General features: G+C 44.7%; 2 protein-coding genes across 2 annotated transcripts; one reads left to right on the top strand and one right to left on the bottom strand.

The window, feature by feature from the left end:
• The first annotated feature begins 2,708 nt into the window (after positions 1 to 2,708).
• Positions 2,709 to 9,088, top strand: LOC133273479 (interleukin-17F-like). Its single transcript, XM_061461824.1, has 4 exons — positions 2,709 to 2,980; positions 6,411 to 6,488; positions 7,435 to 7,679; positions 8,249 to 9,088. Exons 2-4 carry the CDS (start codon positions 6,459 to 6,461, stop codon positions 8,484 to 8,486), a joined length of 513 nt encoding a protein of 170 aa, XP_061317808.1. The 5' UTR covers positions 2,709 to 2,980; positions 6,411 to 6,458; the 3' UTR covers positions 8,487 to 9,088.
• Positions 9,089 to 15,498: 6,410 nt separating this feature from the next.
• On the bottom strand, positions 15,499 to 17,318 carry LOC133273478 (interleukin-17F-like). The gene is made up of 3 exons (XM_061461823.1): positions 17,292 to 17,318; positions 16,500 to 16,744; positions 15,499 to 15,791 (listed from the first exon to the last, which is right to left on the bottom strand). The coding sequence occupies exons 1-3, from the start codon at positions 17,316 to 17,318 to the stop codon at positions 15,554 to 15,556; spliced, it is 510 nt and encodes a 169-aa protein (XP_061317807.1). The 3' UTR covers positions 15,499 to 15,553.
• Between the last annotated feature and the right edge of the window lie 2,006 nt (positions 17,319 to 19,324).

The following is a 19,324-nucleotide window of genomic DNA, read 5'->3' as shown; positions in this document are numbered from 1 at the left end:
AACCAACAGGTTCCCATGGCTGGGGTGGGTTTTAGGAAAAGCTGAACACACAGACCAGTGTTGGCTGCTTATGGGGCCAGAGCTGCTGAAGGTATGGGGTTATCTTTCAATTGCCTTTTTATTGCTTCTTTTATTTTCTTATCCTGGTGAGTTTGAGGTCAAGCTTTGGAGGAGATCCCCAAACTGCACAGGCTGTTTGCTGTTGTCACTGCCCATCTCTGGGCATCTGCACTGTTCATGTGCTTTTATTTCTGGATGACTTAAATAACTGATTTGAATAATTAAAGTGTCTAGGGTTTGTCCCATGACTTGCTGCTTACTTTGATTTAAATTGTTCCCACTTCTAGGGATGTAACTATAGTCTTCCGGGGACCTGGGCTGCTGTGGAATGCCTTCAGCAAGCTGCCTGCCCCTTTGGGCTCAAGGGCCATGTTGGCACATCCACCATAGTGCCTTTGACTTGTTGGACCAGGCACTTGCAGAAGTTCCCTTCAAGTGGATGGGTAATAGACATGGGCAGCTCCTGCCTCTCCCACTGCAGCTACGTGTTCTGGTGCCTAAGGAAGACTTGGTAGCATCTTGCACAAGGCATGGGGGGAACCTTTATTTGTCTTCTCTGAATTACAAAAGCCCGATCTCTGACCTCCCTTCATCCAACGTAGCTGTGACATCACATTTTTCAGGCTTGGAGGGGATTTTACTTGTTTACAGCTTTCTAAAGAGCTCATTGAACTAATACAGTGACCTCAGGCCTACAGCCAGTGCATGGCTCATAAAACTGCCAAGGCTGGTGAAGGTGAGTTGAGCACACAAGGTCAGAGTTGTTCTGGGTCAGTGGTTTTATTATGCAGCTCTGGTCTGAGCTTTGTGGGACTGGGCAGGAAGCTGAGCCAGCAGGCTCTGCTCCTGCATGGCCACCACTGTGCGGGCTCCATGCTGCAGAGCCCCTGGGCAGGAGCAATGTGCTGAATGTACCCAGGTGCCTTCTCCAAGGTGTGGGTGGTGTTTTCTTATGAACTCATTCATGAGCAAAGGAACCAACCTTTTTCTTCTGGAAAGGTGCCTGGGTGCTTATAAGAAGCTCCCTGGTAATAGCTGCAGCTCTGACATTGCCTTGCTGTAGGAGGGAGGACACTGTAATCTCCTTCCTCTCTCCTCACCTTTCTCTGTCTTTCGGAGGCTGTTCCTCTCACAGGTCACAGCAGGGAGTGGAAGGTATTTGATAGTTTTTGGAGCCATCTCATCTGTTTTCCCTGTCCTTACAGCTGGGGCTCTGCTAACGTTGTATTTCCCATGGTAAGACACCAGGAGGAGCTCTAGGGCAGGGAAATCTGGTTTATTTTGCCATGCTATGGGGCAGGATTGTAGCCCTGAACGTTTCCTGTGAGCCGGTAGCCAGCTCAGTATATAGAATTACAGACCGGTTTATGTTGAAAGGGGCCTTAAAGCTCATCCAGCTCCAACCCCCTGCCATGGGCAGGGACACCTTCTACCAGACCAGGTTGCTCCAAGCCCCATCCACCCTGGCCTTGAACACTGCCAGGGATGGGGCAGCCACAGCTTCTCTGGGCACCCTGTGCCAGCGCCTCAGCACCCTTACAGGGAAGAACTTCTTCCTTATAGCTCATCTCAGTCTCCCCTCTGTCTGTTTAAAGCCCCCTTGTCCTGTCCCTACAGGCCCATGTAAACAGTCCCTTTATGCTCTCACCTATTTTGCAGGTTTTTTCTAAGAAGTCAGGACAACCTGGTCTAGTGGCAGCTGTCCCTGCCGCGGGAGGGGGGTTGTAATCATTCTATGATTCTGTGATAAGTTTCAACTCCCACTGGGAAATAGTGAGTGTGCAACCTCTCTTGAGGGACATCATGCTCCTTTTGAGATTAAAAATCGCACATAATAAAAATAATGATTTGGGGAATCCAATATTGGCAAGCTAAGTGTTTGTTCTAGTATGTTCAGCCTGGAGAAGAGAAGGCTGTGTGGAGACCTCATAGCAGCCTTCCAGTATCTGAAGGGGGCCTATAGGGATGCTGGGGAGGGACTCTATAGAGACTGTAGTGACAGGACAAGGGGTAACGGGTTAAAACTTAAACAGGGGAAGTTTAGATTGAGTATAAGGAAGAAATTCTTTCCTGTGAGGGTGGTGAGGCACTGGAATGGGTTGCCCAGGGAGGCTGTGAATTCTCCATCCCTGGTGGTGTTCAAGGCCAGGTTGGACAGAACCTTGGGTGGCATGGTTTAGTGTGAGGTGTCCCTGCCCACAGCAGGGCGGTTGGAACTTGATGATCTTAAGGTCCTTTCCAACCGTAACTATTCTATGATTCTATGTTTCCTGTTGCCTCCTCTCAAACCATGTGCCCCTAATAGTTTACCTGGTTTCATCCCTGCTGCATGGAAGTGAGGAGACACAGTTCTGCCCCAGCCCTTGTTTGGGTTGTGTGACCCTATACAGTGTGCCTGCCCTTGTGCATCACCCTTTGCCCAGCTCATCTGTTGTGCCACCAGGACTTGGCCATGCACAGAGATGTGAATGGAAGAGATGGATGGCAGAGATGTGCTTTATTTAGCACACTGCACCTTAGTATTATAGTTCTCAACTCCTTTATTCCCCCTACTCTCTGTGGGCCTATTGATGCTATAAATTAAATGTCCTGTTTATCTGCCTGCTGAGGGTTGGGTGAGCACCCAGACTGCAGGGGCTATGGGTAAAATCCCTGTGCCAGGACCATCAGCATCACCTAATCCCTGCTTCCCTCTCAACCCGCAGCTCTGGCAAAAGTGTGAAGCTGAGCTAAGATGGCAGCCAAAAATGAGGTTTTGCCCATTGTAGCCATGTTTACTCTGAAAATTTAGTGTTTCCAGCTCACATCTCTTGACTGTGATCAACAGCTTGGTCTTGAGTCTTGATGTGATAAAAAGTGCCATCAGCAAACCTTGCAGCAATAAGCATGGATATGTACAGTCAGCTCTCTAAATCAGAAGGTAGGTGATTTTACAGTGTCACACATCATGAAGGGGTATAGCTAGGGCTGACAGGAGTAAGCTGCTGGAGATTGGAGTCCTGCTTTGTGCTTTAGCTCAGCCAAATGTTTATTTGGCCCCAGTGTCTGGAGATCTCAGAGGTTGCGATTTCACCCCCATTATCTCCTTTGCTGGTGCAGGCTACAGAAGGTCCTCTGCTGTTTTTCAGTTGAGCTGACTGAGACACCTACCCCTAAAATGCTGCCTATTCTCATAGCAGCTTGCTGCTACATAGACACCCATGGACTCTATCCATGCGACTGGGTGGTGGTGGGCCAGAGGGTGCTACAGAAGCATTACTTCCAGGTATATCCTATTAATTTATTAGGATTCCAGACATATCTATTCTCCCTAGTCCTTCCTGCATGGCTGGGCACCTGCTTCCAGAGCAGAAAATGATCATGTCATTGAAACATGAGTACCAGCTATGAATATTTATTTGCACAGATGCAGCTGAGAAACAGGGTTTGCTTTGCTCAGTAGCAGAGTCAGTGAAATGCAGGTCACAGCTCTGTGCCTGGTGTTCGTACATGTGTGTTCAAAGACATTTGAGTACTTCTGGTTTCTGTCTGCTCAGGAGTTGTAGTTCTATGTTTCCTTGGAGGTGGTGCAGGTGACCTCTTTTAGTTCAGATTTTCAGAGAACTTCAACACAAATTAAGCCATAGGAAATTTCAGGTCGAAGAGGGAATCCTCGCTGAAGTTATAAACTACTGAAGATAGAAGGTGTGAGTGGAAAGTGGTGGTCAGGGCTAATAACCCGCTGTTTGGTGTGGTAATGTCATTGCTTCATCACATGTAACAGTTTCCGCTTAACACTGTACCTGAAAAATCCAACCCATTTTCATGGCAATGCCCTTTTCCTTTCACCGCGATTGCTCAGGGGAAAAAAGGGGGGTCAGTTTCTGCGGTACAGAAGTGGGTTTCTGGTATTTCTACCCTCTTGTAGTCTTCCACTGCCTGTGTCTTAGTAGACGCATTTGTCAGAATAGGAACACGTGTCACAAAATTGATGTTACCTCAGATGAACTTGGTAACCTGAAGCATGAAAAGTTTATGTGACATGAGTTGCTGGTCTCTGAACCATCAGCTGAATCAGACCACAACATCATGACAACATCCTGCAGTGCCATAAAGCATCAGTCAGTGGAGGTTTCTGCAGGTACTATTCAAGCAAGGTGATAGAGCAGGGACTGGGTTAGTCCCTTCTTATTTGAAAATGACATGAATTTGTAAGAGGCTCCTGATTTTCTGGAGGACTGAAGGTGAATGTGCGTGAAGAGTCTTACTTTTCAGTCCTCCTTTTCTAGCTTGGCTACATGGCTTTGGGAGAGGCTTCTCATGAGGCTTTTCTCCACAGAGAAGCTGATCAATATCTGAAAGAGGCCTATAAGGGCACTGGACAAAGACTCTTCATCAGGGACTGTAGCGGTAGGACAAGAGGTGATGGGTTTAAACTTAAACAGGGGAAGTTCAGGTTAGATGTAAGGAAGTTCTTTGCTGTGGGGGTGGTGAGGCACTGGAATGGGTTGCCCAAAGAAGTTGTGAATGCTCCATCCCTGGTGGTGTTCAAGGCCAGGTTGGAGATAATCTTAGGTGACATGGTCTATCGTGCGGTGTCCCTGCCCATGACAGGGGGTTGGAACAAGATGGTCTTAAGGTCCTTTCAAACCCAAACCATTCTGTGAGTCTATGATAAACTGGCTACGTGGTCTTTTTCTGCAATAACAATAGCTTTTACTTCTAAAGAAAGGTGCTGGTGCCTCTGGGCACATGCACTTCTCCTTTTCCTTTTATTTTCATGCCTCTGTCCCCTAATGGTAAAATGGAAATTATTAGCATGTTCAATTAAAACCCATCATTTTCCATGAACACAAAGGAATACAGGAGCAGTACCAGGTGGAGGAACCAAAATAACACAGTGCCGACGGATCCCCTGCCCCAGCTCTTTTGGAGCTGTCCAAGGAAGACTGTCAATCTAGACAAGTCAATGGGGGAAGCTTTCCCCAGATCACCTCGATGGCTACAGGACTATTAGACTTGTGGTGGTGCACTGGCAAGAGCGTTTTAGGACTGTGCAAGACTTACTATGGGATGTTTAAGGGAAAGGGCAAAGTTAGGGAAAGAAAAGCATCAGGGCGGATCAGTGAGGAGCAAACTGGAAAATGAGAGGAGGGATGATAAGGGCTGATTACATGTAAGTGGGGTTGTGGTCAGTATGCTCGTCTGACTGAGCTCTGTGCCTGATCACCCCAGCCTGTGCTGTCTTCCTATTAAAGCCTTTTCTTCTCTTTTTTTTTTTTAAGTGTAATTTTACTCTCTATCCTAAATGTAAGTGTTGCAAGGTCTAATGGCCAGCAGCTGGGGGTCCAGTATGTGCATATTGTTTGCCTTTGTATGTTGACTTGGAAAGACATCAAGCTGGCCTAACTCCAGGTATTGGAGCAGCCGTAAGTCTGGGCAGGAGGCTGGAGAGACCAGAGAGTCTGCAAGTTCACTACTGGCGATACTGGGAGGTCTAGTCCAGCTACTGGAGAGACATAACATTACTGTGCCATTGTCATCATCTACAGCCACTGTGAGAATAAGAAAAAAGCTGTTTAAAAATACTTTACATTCTCTCCACCCCTCTGGCATTCAGAGAAGACGTAAGCAAATTGCGGTACAGTCTGATCATGGGAAAAGGTATACCACATATGCCTGAGGAGTTCACCCAGGAGAAATGCTGCTCCAAGGTCCACACAGTAGATAAAGCCAGAGAAGGGGCAGGAAACCAGCCCTCCTACAGCATAGCTCAGGCAGGGACTGAGGGCCCAAAACTGAACTGGTAAGGCACTTCTTGTAAAAGGCTGTGCAGGGAAATCCATGGTGATACTGGTCAAGGCTAGTAAGGCCAATTAGTGCCCTCAAGACCCTTGTAGGGTGTGCATGAGTTTTTCAAAGAGCTCTCTAGAATGTGTCTCCATGGGATTTCAGCAATGAGTGAGGAAGGCATCCCAGCTCCTGGTGCCCTGAGATACACTGGGAAGAATTCCCCTGGGCATCTATTATTCCCTTGGCAGGTCATGGAAGGACACAGGGATCCTCGAGTTGAGGTGTGTGTGGATTGTGCAGTTGAAGCAAAGGGAGGTTAAACCATGAAGTTCCATGCCCTGTCCTCGTTTTGAAACCCTTGTTTGCAGCTTGCTGATCTCTGCTGTTTGGTTTGTGTGGGGCACGTAAAGATGCATCCACTGATGTGTTTGTGGTGAGAGGACATTAATATTTGAAAGAGAGGGGGAGAAGGGGAAAAAAAAAGGCTGCCTGAACTTTTTTTCCCCTCATTTTCTTCCATTATCTCTTTTTCTGCCTCTATAAACTGTATTGACTAATTTGGGATTCTGATGACACAGCATCTGCCCTCCCTTTCTGGAGCTAGACGGAAGGAAGTGGGGTAGAAAATGAAATATCAGCTCCTAACCTCGGGTCAGGTAAGGCAGCTGTATGCTGCAATGGAAAGGATGGTACTGGTTGAGCTTCACTATAAAAAAGAGACCACAGCTGGCTTTGAGACACAAGAGAGTGGAAGAGGTCTTGGAGAAGAGCTCTTGTACCCTGTCACTGCGTGCATACACCTAAACAGCAGAAAAAGTGCCATGGCTTTTGCCAGCTATGCTGCAGTGGTGAGTACTTGCATTTTCTGTGACTGCTAAGATTCATTTGCTGCAAGAGAAAAAGCAGAATGCGGATCCCAGGATGCTATCTACAAACAACACTTTTGGTCTTAGTGGGAGATGAATGGGATGCTAAATCTGCCTCATACAGCCCTGTGTCCTGAGCTTTTGCAAATGGGTTGGTTCTTGAGTGACAAAGAAGGCAATTGACTATCCATAATTATCCGTAAGGGCAGCACTGCTGATGTGGGATTGCGAGAGACAGTCCTTTTCTCAGACAATATGCTATCAAAATTGCTGAAATTTCACTGTAAAGTGAATGTCTGTCTACTTAAATTTCAACCTGGGTAATATTTGCAGCACTGCCAACTGCTGTGATTTTCTGAAAAGCTTTTGCTAGGTGGTCAACCTTTCATTTTCTGAGAAAGCATATGGCTTATTAGGTTTGTAAGCTTAGGTCAGCTGAGTTGTTATTCCACCTTGTAGATCATAAGATCATTGCTGTTTGACTACAGAGGTGGACCTTTCATAACTCATTGGAGAGAAGCTCTTCTTGGTGAAGAGCCAACTATGAACTAGAATTTGAATCAGAATTTAGCATCTCTTGTGATGAGTATCATTAGCATCATTTGCTATTTGCTTATGCTGGCCCATCTCACCCAAATATAAGACGGTCTATTGATGGTTCAGTCTAGTAAAGACTTTGCTCTTTGTGCTCTTTCTTTCTTGGCTGGACAGAGCTAACAACACCCTTCTCTCCCAGATCAGATCACTGTTTTTGGTGCTGGTTCTAGCACTCACGGTGGGGAGCTCACCCCACGGGAGGGTAGCTCATCCCCGACCCAGCAAGAACGGTGGCTCTGTGAGGCTTAGTGAAGATTGCCTGAACCAAAAGAATCTCAAGTTTCCTACCACGGTGAAAGTTGACGTTCGTATCAGCAATTCAGATCATGCCTTTAGGTTGGTCCATGATGTCAGGAACCGGTCTCTCTCTCCTTGGGATTACAGGTAAGTTGTTATCTAAATTGCAGGAACCGCTTCACAGATGTTTCTTTGTGGTGCATGGTGGCTGGTTTTCAACAAATGCCTTGAATCCTGTGAAGGTTACATATGCTTCATGATGTGTGCTTACATTTTGATGTTGGGTGAGATTTCTCCAGGAGGAACTGCATGTAGTGTAAATTGGAGTGGGTTCTAATCATCTTGTCAATCTTTGTAAATCATAGAATTGTTTGGCTTGGAAATGGCTTTTAATGTCACCAAGTCCAATTTTAACCCAGCACTGCCAAGTCCACTGCTAACCCATGTCCCTAAGCACCCCATCTACATGTCTTTTAAATACCTCTGGGGATGGTGACTCCACCACTTCCCTGGGCAGCTTCTTCCAATGCTTGACAATCCTTTCAGTGAAGAATTTTTTCCTAATATACAATCTGAGGGTAGGGGTATTCTTTGGTTGTGTCTCATAGTGAGGCTACACAGGTAAATAATATGGTGCTTTCATGGAGATAAGCAAGAAGATCCTGCGAAACCATGTTGTGCAAGTGCATAAAACACTTCTGTGTCCCTATCCCCAGGCTTGATGAGGACCCCAACCGCTTCCCCCAGGTGATTGCTGATGCCAAGTGCCGCCTCTCCAGCTGTGTGAACCCACTGGGGCAGGAGGACCACAGCCTCAACTCCGTCCCCATCCAACAGGAGATCCTTGTCCTCCAGCGGGAGCAGCAGGGCTGCCAATACACCTACCGGCTGGAGAAGAAAGTCATCACTGTGGGCTGCACGTGTGTTGCTCCAGTCATCCACCACCAGTCCTAGGAGGAGGAAGGCAACACTGGGAAGAAGAAGTATTTCCTATGAATATCCCTCTGGAGAAATCCCACAGTAACCCAGCTTGCATCCCAAGCATTTAACATGACATCTCCTTTCCAAATCTGAGCAGACTGCATTCTGAAAGTAGTGATTCTTGCTGTTATGGATTTTAGAACAGGAAGCACTGGTAACTTGTGATGGAGGGAGAAAGATGGTGGAAATGTTGTCCTTGGAAGTAAGTTGCCCTAATGCATACCTGCAAACCATCACTGCTACAAAAATCCTTCTTCTGCACCTTCTCTCTCCCTTCCTCATCTCCTAGCTCCTTTTCGTTCTCTGGCCATCCTTGCTCACTAGCATATTACTAGTGTAAACTGGCCTGATTTTCAGATTTTCATTGCATTCTGGGTTTGTGTCACTGCTGCTCCATGGGAAGCAGTGGCTGACTTAACTCAGAATATTCTGGGAGAAAATTGAGTCCACTTGTATTGAGTGTTAAAACAGGAAAGAACTAATGTATGTTTATATTTCTATTTATATTTTCTATTTATGATTGTATTTATGGCTTTGTATGTGCCCAGAGTATCAAAAAAACCAACTGTTTATCTGTATTTATTCAGTAACTTATCCACTGAATAAAAATTGTGTTTTATTTAAAAGAATGTTGTTTTATGGCAGCTCAAAATGAAAGCATACATAGAGAATGGGTTTGTGTGGCAGTAACACTGAGAGATTTCAGGAAAGAGCAGGCTTTTTCCAGTGCAGTGATATGAGTAAGAGGGAGTGGAAGAGAACTTGCAATCCAAACAGATAAAAAGATTTAAAAAGGGGCTGAAAGTGAGATGAGGTTGTACAGGCAGCACTGGGGGAGTTGGTAATACAGCCAGGTTCTCTACACCTTGGGGATGGCAGACATCACATTGCAGGTCTGCAGCCGAAATTTGGGATGGGAGTCTATCCTGCTTCACAGGAACTGGGAAAGGCCTGTCCTACCCTGTTCCAGACAAGATGTCATCCTTATAAGCAATGTTCTCCTCCACCAGCTGGATGGTTGGCTGAGCAGGAATGCAGGGAAATGTGTAATGATGGCTTCATCTCACTGGTTTTTAACCAGCCAAATACTAGGTGTTGTGCAGGAAGTGGTGGATAAGGATCCCTCCTGTTAAAGGGAACATCAAGGAATTGCACCTCCAGGGCAGGGTTGCCTGCTGAGCTGAGGTGCCTTTTCTCTCCCTTAGCTGCACGAGGAGCACAGCCCACATAAACACACTGTTTATTATTTTATCAGATTGCTGCAGTGCTGCTTTTTTTGACATTACTCATCTTTCACCCAGAACTGAGCCAGAGACCTCTGACTTTGGGTTCTGCTGGTGGAGTTTTTAAGTCTGTATTTCCTTTTAAAGAAGGATAAATGTGTGTGCAACCATTCTTGTATTGTATTTTAGCTGCATAGACGACACTTTGAATTAGATCCATCTGGTACAGTTAGACCCTGGGTTTTCTCCTTCAAATAGGTTGGATGAGTTGGTGCTTGTTTGTCAAGTGTGGTGTATTCCCTGCCCCGGAGTCACTGGGTGCCAGTTCAACAAGCCGTGGGTAACTAGGTGGGGAAACCATCTCATTCAGTTACAAGCATTTGTACTCATTTGTGGCAGCGGCTCTTTCGTTATGACCACCAAGCCCTTCATGTGGTGGAGCGCAAACCCATGGAGGCGTCTTCTGCTCACTCTTGCTTAACACCAGCTCTCCTTTACAGTAACCACTGACCAGGAAATCGCACCCTGCACACACCGGTTCTTACTCCTGACCTATTTCTCTCCATCTCGATAAGCCTAGCCCGTGGGGGTGTCCTCACTTGTTTTGTGGGCAGAAAACAAGCCTACTTTCCTCTCTTCAGTCATGATTAGCATTGGGTTTGTGGCAGCTAAATGAGCGCATGCTTTTGTACTGCTGATCTTAACCACCCATCAGCTTACCCTAACCGGATGAATTATGAAGTGGCTAATCAAGAAAATGCAAAGGTAGATAATAAAGGAAGTCTCAGCATGGGTCATGAGGTTCTGCAGCTGGCACTACCAACTGCAAACCACACACCTCTCAGGAAGGCATAGGGATTGTTTCTAAATAGAAAAAGCAGCTAGAGTTATTTCCTTCCAATGGTACCATTCTTAGAGTGCAGTTGGTTGTAAATATGAGGATGGTTATTTTTTAGGTGCTCTCTTTTGCGATGAAGTGGGTGGTTGGCTTTCATTTCCAGCAATCTAAGAACATGGCAAAAGAGCCTGTTTCTTGTAAACAGCACAGTCATATCGCCACCAAGAGCAAATACAGTTCACAGCTGAGGAACAGCCTTTGCTAAAGGCTTTTCTTGGTTTTGTTCCCCTTCTAGCAACAGGTCCAGCTCCTGGATGCCCAGCTGGCTATCTCTGGCTCTGAAAAGTATTTAGAGTAGTCTTCAGGGGCTCAGTTCTTTCACCAGGAGAAGACATAGCTGCAGGTTTAGTAGCAGTTCCACAGTGTCTTCTTATAACTTTCTGGGCTGAGCAAACGACAGTCACAGGTTAGTATATGAGCCTTGTGGTCTTTCCCATCCCTTTACACTTCTGCTTGCCTCTCACTAACCTCCTTTCTCTGTCCCCTTGCTCATTCCTCTCCTTGGCTGTGTCTGAAGCAGGGATCCTGTTGTGTAGCAGCTCCCATGGGAAGTTGAAGGGAGCACACTAAAGAGAGCCCTGCCTCAGTATGGGCTGAGAGGCACAGCAGTGATGCCAACCTAGGCAGATGCTTACTCCCAGACCTGTGCTGTGACCTGTATATGTATTTATTGGCCTGAAGATGTGAGCCAGGCTTCTTTGGACCCTTGGCAATAGGCAGATGCTCCTGGGGGTGTTCAAAGGGATGACAGACCAGGTCAGCCTGTTCTACAAAAACATTGCTTTTGAAAGTGCACAGAAATAATGTAAAGAATGCAAAGGTTTCAACCTAAAAGGTTGAATCAACTTAAGAACTATTTGTGTTTGGTAAGACAGAGGACAATGGGTTGAAAACACAGAAGTCAACATGGATGGTTGAGAGCTAGACCTAACAGACACAGCTTTAAGGGGATGAATGATTTGGAGGTCAGTCCTGTGGGGATTGGTGGTTTGATGCCAACATGATGGGTACAGATGATGGGATGAGTTTCCATGTCAGCTGTGAGTTCTGGCTGTCCTGGGACCAGCCTGACAGACCAGACCAGAAGCCTGTTCCCATGTCACCATCACAGGGTAAACTGTGAGACTTGCCTTCATCTCCTTCTTCTGTCTCCCTCCCCTTCTTCCTCTTCTTTGCTCTGTGTTACGATTTTTAATGCTGTTCTTAATAAGAACCTAGGTGAGTGGTCCAAGTCTGCATCTTCTACAGCACTGTTACAGGTTGGTGACAAGAAAAAAACCTGCTCACAATGTTTGTGATTGCCTGACACTGCTTGTCAGACTCAGGGCTGTTGATGGGGATGTGACTGTGTGCTGATGCTGGTTTTCAGGAGCTGAGAAGATGCCAGCCAGGCTCAGCACTAGAAACAAACTGTGCTTTCTGCTTTTGCTACTCGCAAAAACATTTTCCATCTTTGCTAATTATTCTCCGTACTTCCAGAGCTGGATAGCAGTAACAGCTTCAAGTCCTCAGCTCTTCAGATAAATTCATTCCCGCTTTCTTTCTAACTTTTCCTTCTATTTATTTATTTATTTCCTCAGAAAACTAGCTCAGGTTTTCCACCTTTTTCTGGAACTGTAACAGAAGATTAAAATTAAAATTAAGTTTGTTGTTCTTTGGGGGTTGCGGACTGAAAAAATACTGTTCTCTGTGCATAGTTATCTATGGATGAGTTTTAGTGGTTTTACCAGTCCAAACTGTCAAGTTTCTGTTTTATCTGCATTCTTGGTAAGCATAATATGTTTGTATCATGATCAAGGTTCCCTGTTCCCGCAAATGAATAGAGATTGTTTATCTTCTCTCTAACCTACCCCTATGTTTTTGGGGGTTTGCTTTTATTTCAGACTTCTGAAATCTGTACTACTGGCCTCCCTCATGTTTTAAGGCTTGCCAGACAGATGAATCTATCATCTTTTACAAGCGTCTGTTGTCTGGCCAGCTTGCTTTGATAAACTGTCAATGATGAGCATGGTTATCTGACAGTTTGCTATACAAATGCAATCTCAAACTTCCCTTTATGCTGGGTTCTACTCAGGTTGCCGAGCAACCTGGATGCCAAGCCACTGCTGCTCAGATTTAGCAAACTGACATGAAACTGAGATAGGGAGCAGGGCTGGAATGGAAACCTTTGTGTTGAAGAGGGTTTTGCAGCAATTCTCCCCTGCCCCCCATAATGATATCATAAAATAAGCAGGAATTTGCACTCAAACTCTCCAAAATAAGAAAGACCAAGCTTTATCTGTTGAATCTCAAACTGGTAAGAGCTGAGACAGAGTGAAAGAGGGGTCCTACTCTCTTTGGTCTTCTATTACAATCATTATTAACTGTTAGTCATCAAAATTTGCCCAGAGAAACAAAGACACTAATTAGGTGACCTCATGGCAACATTGTGTTGATTTGGAATTGTTCTTTTCCAACTGAGCACAGCAAAGTCAAGGAAGGAAGACCTCTTAGCTCATGATGCCAGGAGTTACAAGAGAACTTGCAGCAGGAAATAAAATAGTTTTTAGGCCAAAAGAATCCAGGTGATTATATCATTAAATGCTTCTGCGGGAGCATATACAAAACAGAAGCAGCTTGTGGAGGTGAGCATGAAGTTGGCATAAGGCCAAGTAAATGAAAAACAGGTTGTTTCCTGGGGCAAGGATTTAGCTGAGTTGGTAAATGGTCCAAGGGAGAACGACGCTGCTGGAAGTGGGACCGGAATATCTTCGCAGCCCGTCAGCAGAAAGCTGTAGGCATTTTGGTACTCCAACTGCGTCATCTCTTGCTGACCTGGTTCTGACTTTTTCCATATAGTAGTTCTCTGTCAGCATTTTTAACCAGTCTCCATTACTCATGTGCCAACTCCAGCTAACGGCACATCACTACCAGGTAATAAAGCATGGGACTTACCGTGATTTTAACTGATAGAAGTTACTTGGGCTGCTGCAGACATTTTGCCAAAGCTCAATCTATAGGAAGTGGTAGGATGTTGAGAGATCATCCAATGAGCAAGACACTCAGCTCTATTTCAGTCTGCCTGCACTGGTATTTATATAACTCATTGAAAACCTCAGAGGATGAGGTTCCTTGATGTTTTAGGGTTTTATTGGCAGTCTGTTCCCATGCTTAATATTCCCACAACAGTCAGCTGGGGTGAACTTCAGGACCTGAAAGAGACCTTAGGGAAGAATAGCTGGAGATTAGGTAGGAGCCAAGCTAAGTCAGTATCACATATACTGCTAGATTCCTGCATATGGGTAAAGTTATATCAGTGTTTGAAGGTAACTACAGGTGTGGATAGGAGTCTATTGTTGTGATTGCAGGTACTGTGATCACCCAGAGTTAACGAGTGATTTATCTGACCGTTGTATATCTGCTAGGTCAGGTACAGTGTGAAACCTGTGTCTCTAGTGTAAATTTAGGTTACAGACTGACCCACCTGATTTTGCCTGGTCTAGATTACGGAGGGCTTAGGCATATGGCACAGCTGGAGGGAATAACCCCAGCACAAAAGGTGGGATGATTACGTCTTTATTTAGCACAGCTGGATCTGAAGAAGATGCATTCACCTGAAGTGACCTTGTTCCTCATTAGGGACTTGCACCTCTGAGTTTTGCATCTCTAGAAATGCATTGTTTGCTGTTGCATTTGGCAATGGCATTTTGTCAGTGCCTGAGCAGGGTCGCACCTCTCTAAGATGGCAGCAAACAAAACACCCATATCTTCACAAAGCAGCTTGCCTTCTTAAACATGGAACATTTTCATCTGAGCACTTTTAACCCCAGAGTGCTTTAAATAAACGACCACAGTGCTAAACATCCACCTACCTGAGTCCTATTGCAGACATGGTAGAAGTGCTGTGTCAGTTTGCTTTACATATGAAGCACTAACTGCTGGCAATGAACACCTTGGAAGGACACAAGCACGGAGAAAATGATGATTGCAGTTAGCAATACATGGTTAATCGCTTCAGTTATCCACCCAACATACTCATTTGCTTGTGTACCCAGGTAGTGACCCAGCTCCACAGAAAATGTATTGAAATGGGTTGGAAAGAAATTCAACACATAGCATTGGAGCAAAATTGAAACTCGGCAGTGAAAAACGCTGTTTTATTGGAGGGAGTTTCTTTCCTCCCAAAGACGCATTCAAAGCGTTGTGCTGAGCCTATCTTTACAAATTCCTTTCCAATCAGACAATCAGGTGGAAAACTGGGTAGTTACCCACTGTTTTTTTTCCTAGTCTCTTTTCAATGTGAAACTACTGGGTGTCACTTGGTGAACAGTTTTCCTTCAGACAGCTTAGTTTCTCTATCAGTAAAAGGGTGTTAATAATACAAGCTCTAGCTTTCCTATGGGGTTTACATTCTGCTGCAGCAGAGCTAGAGGTTTTGAAGAGAATTTTAGGTTTTAGCATCACGCAGAGAGCCCTTGTATGTTCATAATTGAATTAGGTGGTTTCTTACCTCATCAAAAAGGCATCTTTAGAAAGAAAGGAGAATAACACAGAGTATTTTACTTGGTTTTTTATTACACAAAGATAAATAAACAAATAGGTTATTGCTAACTTTTCCATCAGCTTAAATAGAATTACATTAATAGAGATTTAAAAGTGTAAGCTAAAGATATGGAGAGAGTACCCATTACTTTTTCAGTCAGTCTGTCACATGAAGGTGTCTGGATACCAAATTCATAGAGTTCAAGATTTTGGGGGGAAAGACTTCTTTTTTTTTTTTACTGAGACTCTTTTAAATTTTAATGTATTCTGATAGATTCTAGTTAATCATTATATCTTAATTCAGTTTTGCAGAGACTGAATCAGGCCGCTTCATTTCAGTGCTGTTAGGCAAGGAAGTTGTTCTCCATAGTTCCCTGCTCTTACACTGCTGGCTGCCTTTAAGCCTGGTGTCGGATCAAGGGGGTGACACATGTGCATCCTACAGTGATTGTTTTCTTCTCCAGCCGGTATGTTTGGTGGCAGCCCTTCTGCTCCCTCCGGAGGACAAGGATCTCCTGTTGGATGGGGAAGGAGTTGAGGCTGTGGTCTAGCTGCCCATCCGAATTCACGCACCGCAAGTGTCTGCACGTGGCATCAGCAATCACATGGGGGAAACGGTTGTGGTCCTCATCTATCCTGTAAGTTGACATGAAAGGAAGGATTTGAAATGGAACTGCTGCTGTGCCTCTGGAGGCACGATAGTCTGAATCACTATGGGCTCCTAGCTCAGGAATGGGTACCTCCTGGGACATTGCAGTAGACCCTCCACTGCTGTAGGTTCTTAAGAAAAAAGGTGTAAGTAAGTAAATACTGCAGGGTTTTAAGTGTAAGACAAACATGCCAGGACTGCATGTGACTGCCTTTGCAAAGAACTTGCTTCAAATAGGCACTGTCTTTGAAAGACTGATTGGAGCTTCCCAACATGTCAGATTGCCTAACGGACCCAAAGGCCTTCAGCTCCCCTACATGAAATATTCTTAGGGCCTAATGCTGATGTTATTATGTTATTAAACCACCACTGAATTTGGTGCAATGTTAGCTCTCTTGATGTCTTAGGTAAAGAATGCTTTTGATGATAGTTTTCCCCAATATACAAATAAATTAATTAAATTACAAAACCAAAAGTCTTTGCTTTCTGTGTGTTCATCTAAATCATGCTTTTACTCTCTGCTCCTTTATGTATCAGTTATCTTTTAAAGAGGATTATATGGACTGTGGACACCCTCATATTTCCAAAATCTCTCAATGGTGAAGCACTGAAATAAAGATGTAGGCAAGCCCTGGCTTTATTGTGACAGCCAGGGCAGCCAGGGTATTTCTAGACCATAGGGGCAGAGATCATACCTATAATCCCATGGAGACAGGGAGCGGCTGCTGACATCAGGAGTCACTTTGGTCTCCTGGTTCGTGGAGCTGATGCTTATGTTGACTCTCACAGTCTGAGGGAATTTTGACTCTTTTGGAGTCAAGCATCCAGCATATGACTGCTTGAAGAGGCTTTCTGGCTTGAGTCCAGGCTGTATCACCTTCTCATAGGCAGAACTGCTGGCTGACAGCAAGACCAGCAGCAGTAAGAACAGCGATCTGAACTGAAGACAATGAGTGCATTTAGGACACAATGCAGTACAGCTGCTGTAACACAACACGCCCTAACAACTCCTTGTGCAGCTCGGAAATTCATTCACAGTTAAAGCCTAAACTAGAGGTTGGAAATATGGAAAAATATGTACTATATCACATCCACTCTTGCTTTCATTAACTAATTCTCATGGCGCTGACAGGTATGGTATACACATTCAGCTATAATTTGTTAATAAAAATATTTAAATTATAGAAAATAATATAATACAAGAGATATCAGAAAGGATATAACTTAACAAAGGTTTAGTTTTCAATGTTTTTCTTGAGTCAGAGTGTGTTGCAGCAGCCCCATTCACTAATATACCCGTACAGTCTCATTGCTGCCCCATGCTGGTGCTGTTCAGCGGTCCCCCCTTTTAGTTATTTTCGATTATTAATGGTTTAAGCAAGCATTTTAAAGATAGGTACAGATCCTCATTCTTGACAGTCATTTATTACAATTTAAATATGTCTCTGTCAAAAAGGGTGAAAAAAAACCTGAAAGCAAGTTCTTACCAGAGAAGCACAAAGAATCGGAGACATCTTCCTTCTCTTACTGTAGCTGATGCTTGTGCTGAGCTCTGTTGAACTGATGGTGTTTGGGCACTTTTGCTGCTGGAGTTTTTATAAGGGCTTCTGTGCTGTCGTAGTTAATCTGGAGTAGGTGTTTTTTCCCAGCCCTAACTGTGGTTTCTGACCATAACTTAACTTATAGAGTGTATGTATATATATTCCATTAACGCAGGTGGAAGACAGGATATGGGCTCACTCTTTCTTAGATCAGTAGGTGATGTCATTACTTTAGCCATGTCACTCAAGTAGTAACAAAACTCAATGATGATGTTAGAAAACCACCAAAAATTCTGCACTCGCTGCAGTAAGTGGGTGCAAAGTGTACAATATTAGACTCGGGCCAGAGTTGTCCTCTCATCAAACATAAGTTGATATGCTCTATGATCTTGACTTGGGATGCAGTAGGCATCAAAGCCACTAGTATCACTGGCACTGCCAGATTGGATCTGTTTGCTCATAGGTCAGTCTGATGTCTTTTTACCCTGAATTGGGCAGATTTTGCACAGCTGGCCCCCATCCCATTGCTCTCTGATACTTGCCATGTGCTGTCACTTGTCTTGATGTCTGAGGAACCAGGCTCCTTCTCAAGCTCCTATATTTTTTCTCAAATTTCCTAGTCTTGGTCATGCTATTTTTATTCAGGCCACACCTCAGGTGTGATGTCTCACTTTTGATCAGAATGCTTTGTGATACTGAGTTCCCAAATTCAGTCATTCTCCATCTAGGAAAAGAAAACCTTGAACACTGATTTTGAGCTTACCACCTTTTAATTTCACTTCAGGCTCTTGCCCTGTGACACAGGGCTTTGATCCTATGGAAAGGGCTCTAGGGACTGTGATGGATGTAGTTAAACTTTCAGTTCCTAAGTTAGGGAGAGAACAGAGTGGTTCAAGAGAAACCTTGTGGAGGCTTTGAGATGCAAAATGTCTCCTCTTGTAGGCAGGAAAACTGGAAGGAACTACAGACACCTCCTGCATGGCATATAGGTGATAGCATGCTGGTCTTGCGAGTATTCGGAGCTAAAATACCTTGAATTATGTAGCCACAAGGCATTACAACTCCCTGTGTCCCAGCCCTGTGTCCTGGATGACCATTATCAGTAATCCCAAGTAGCTCCTGATCCCACTGTGCTGTCCCTCCATCCTTGTGAGACCAATATAATGGAGCTGTGATGTACCCTGCCATGTCAGTATTTAAATAGCGAATATTTAAATCCATTACTCTATTTGACATGGAGACACTCAGGATCCCTTTCTAGCACTTGCAGGTATTTTTCTAGATGTTCGCTAAGAAATTGTAAGGGGGTTGCAGACCTGGAGATGTTGATTTGCTTCAAGGCTATGCCCCCTTGTGACTTTGGGTCATTATTGTTGCTTTACCTGACAGTAACTGCTTTGGGTTTTGATTTTTCATGGCAGATGTCTTGATGAGTCCTGGATGTTCTTTAAAAGCTGCTGGATTGACCCTGAAAGAGACTTTGCCTGCAAGGAGGGATGGTTACATTCGCTCCCCCACCTGCTTTTAGGGATTTAAATCCATAGCTCTCTAATAAGTATTTTGGTCATTTTATAGGGTGTTCTGGGACAGGGTGCTTCTGTGGCATCATTCAAATATCCTTTGTTGAGAGGTCAGGGCTCCACAGTTACGCCAGTCAGCAGCAAAGTAGGAATGGGAAAATTCTGGATAAAGCAGAAACTGAACCAGGAACTAGAAACTTGATGGCTCTCCCAGGCGAAAATCCAAACTGAGAATCTCCCAGGGAAAGACCCAGAGTACTACAAAACCTGGTACACAAAGAAAGTGGTAAGCGTAGGCCTCTCAGGCTGCAGCTTCCCAGGTAATGGTACTGATCATAATGAGCTATGAAATATAATAAACCAGCTACTGCCTTCTCTGATGAGGTTCCCGGGGAGCAGGTGAGTGACGGACAGACACAAGGGTATTGATGCTGCTTGTAGGCTGAATTTCAGAGAGAT

This window comes from Pezoporus flaviventris, unplaced genomic scaffold, assembly GCF_033815535.1.
Source record: "Pezoporus flaviventris isolate CSIRO_AGI_PZ_B2104156 unplaced genomic scaffold, CSIRO_AGI_Pfla_v1 ptg000031l, whole genome shotgun sequence".
NCBI classification, from domain to species: domain Eukaryota; kingdom Metazoa; phylum Chordata; class Aves; order Psittaciformes; family Psittacidae; genus Pezoporus; species Pezoporus flaviventris.
The sequence above is the reverse complement of the archived record's forward strand: the minus strand, read 5'-3'. Positions and strand labels throughout refer to the sequence as shown.

Excerpts from the sequence above, each read along its gene's own strand:
- LOC133273478 (XM_061461823.1), bottom strand. The coding sequence starts at position 17,318 with ATGTCTCCGATTCTTTGTGCTTCTCTG. Across the intron at positions 16,745-17,291 it reads CGATTCTTTGTGCTTCTCTG|TTCAGATCGCTGTTCTTACT; the intron begins GTAAGAACTTGC and ends CATTGTCTTCAG. Across the intron at positions 15,792-16,499 it reads CTGTCTCCATGGGATTATAG|GATAGATGAGGACCACAACC; the intron begins GTATGATCTCTG and ends GTCAACTTACAG.
- LOC133273479 (XM_061461824.1), top strand. The coding sequence starts at position 6,459 with ATGAAATATCAGCTCCTAACCTCGGGTCAG. Across the intron at positions 6,489-7,434 it reads AGCTCCTAACCTCGGGTCAG|ATCAGATCACTGTTTTTGGT; the intron begins GTAAGGCAGCTG and ends CTTCTCTCCCAG. Across the intron at positions 7,680-8,248 it reads CTCTCTCCTTGGGATTACAG|GCTTGATGAGGACCCCAACC; the intron begins GTAAGTTGTTAT and ends CCCTATCCCCAG.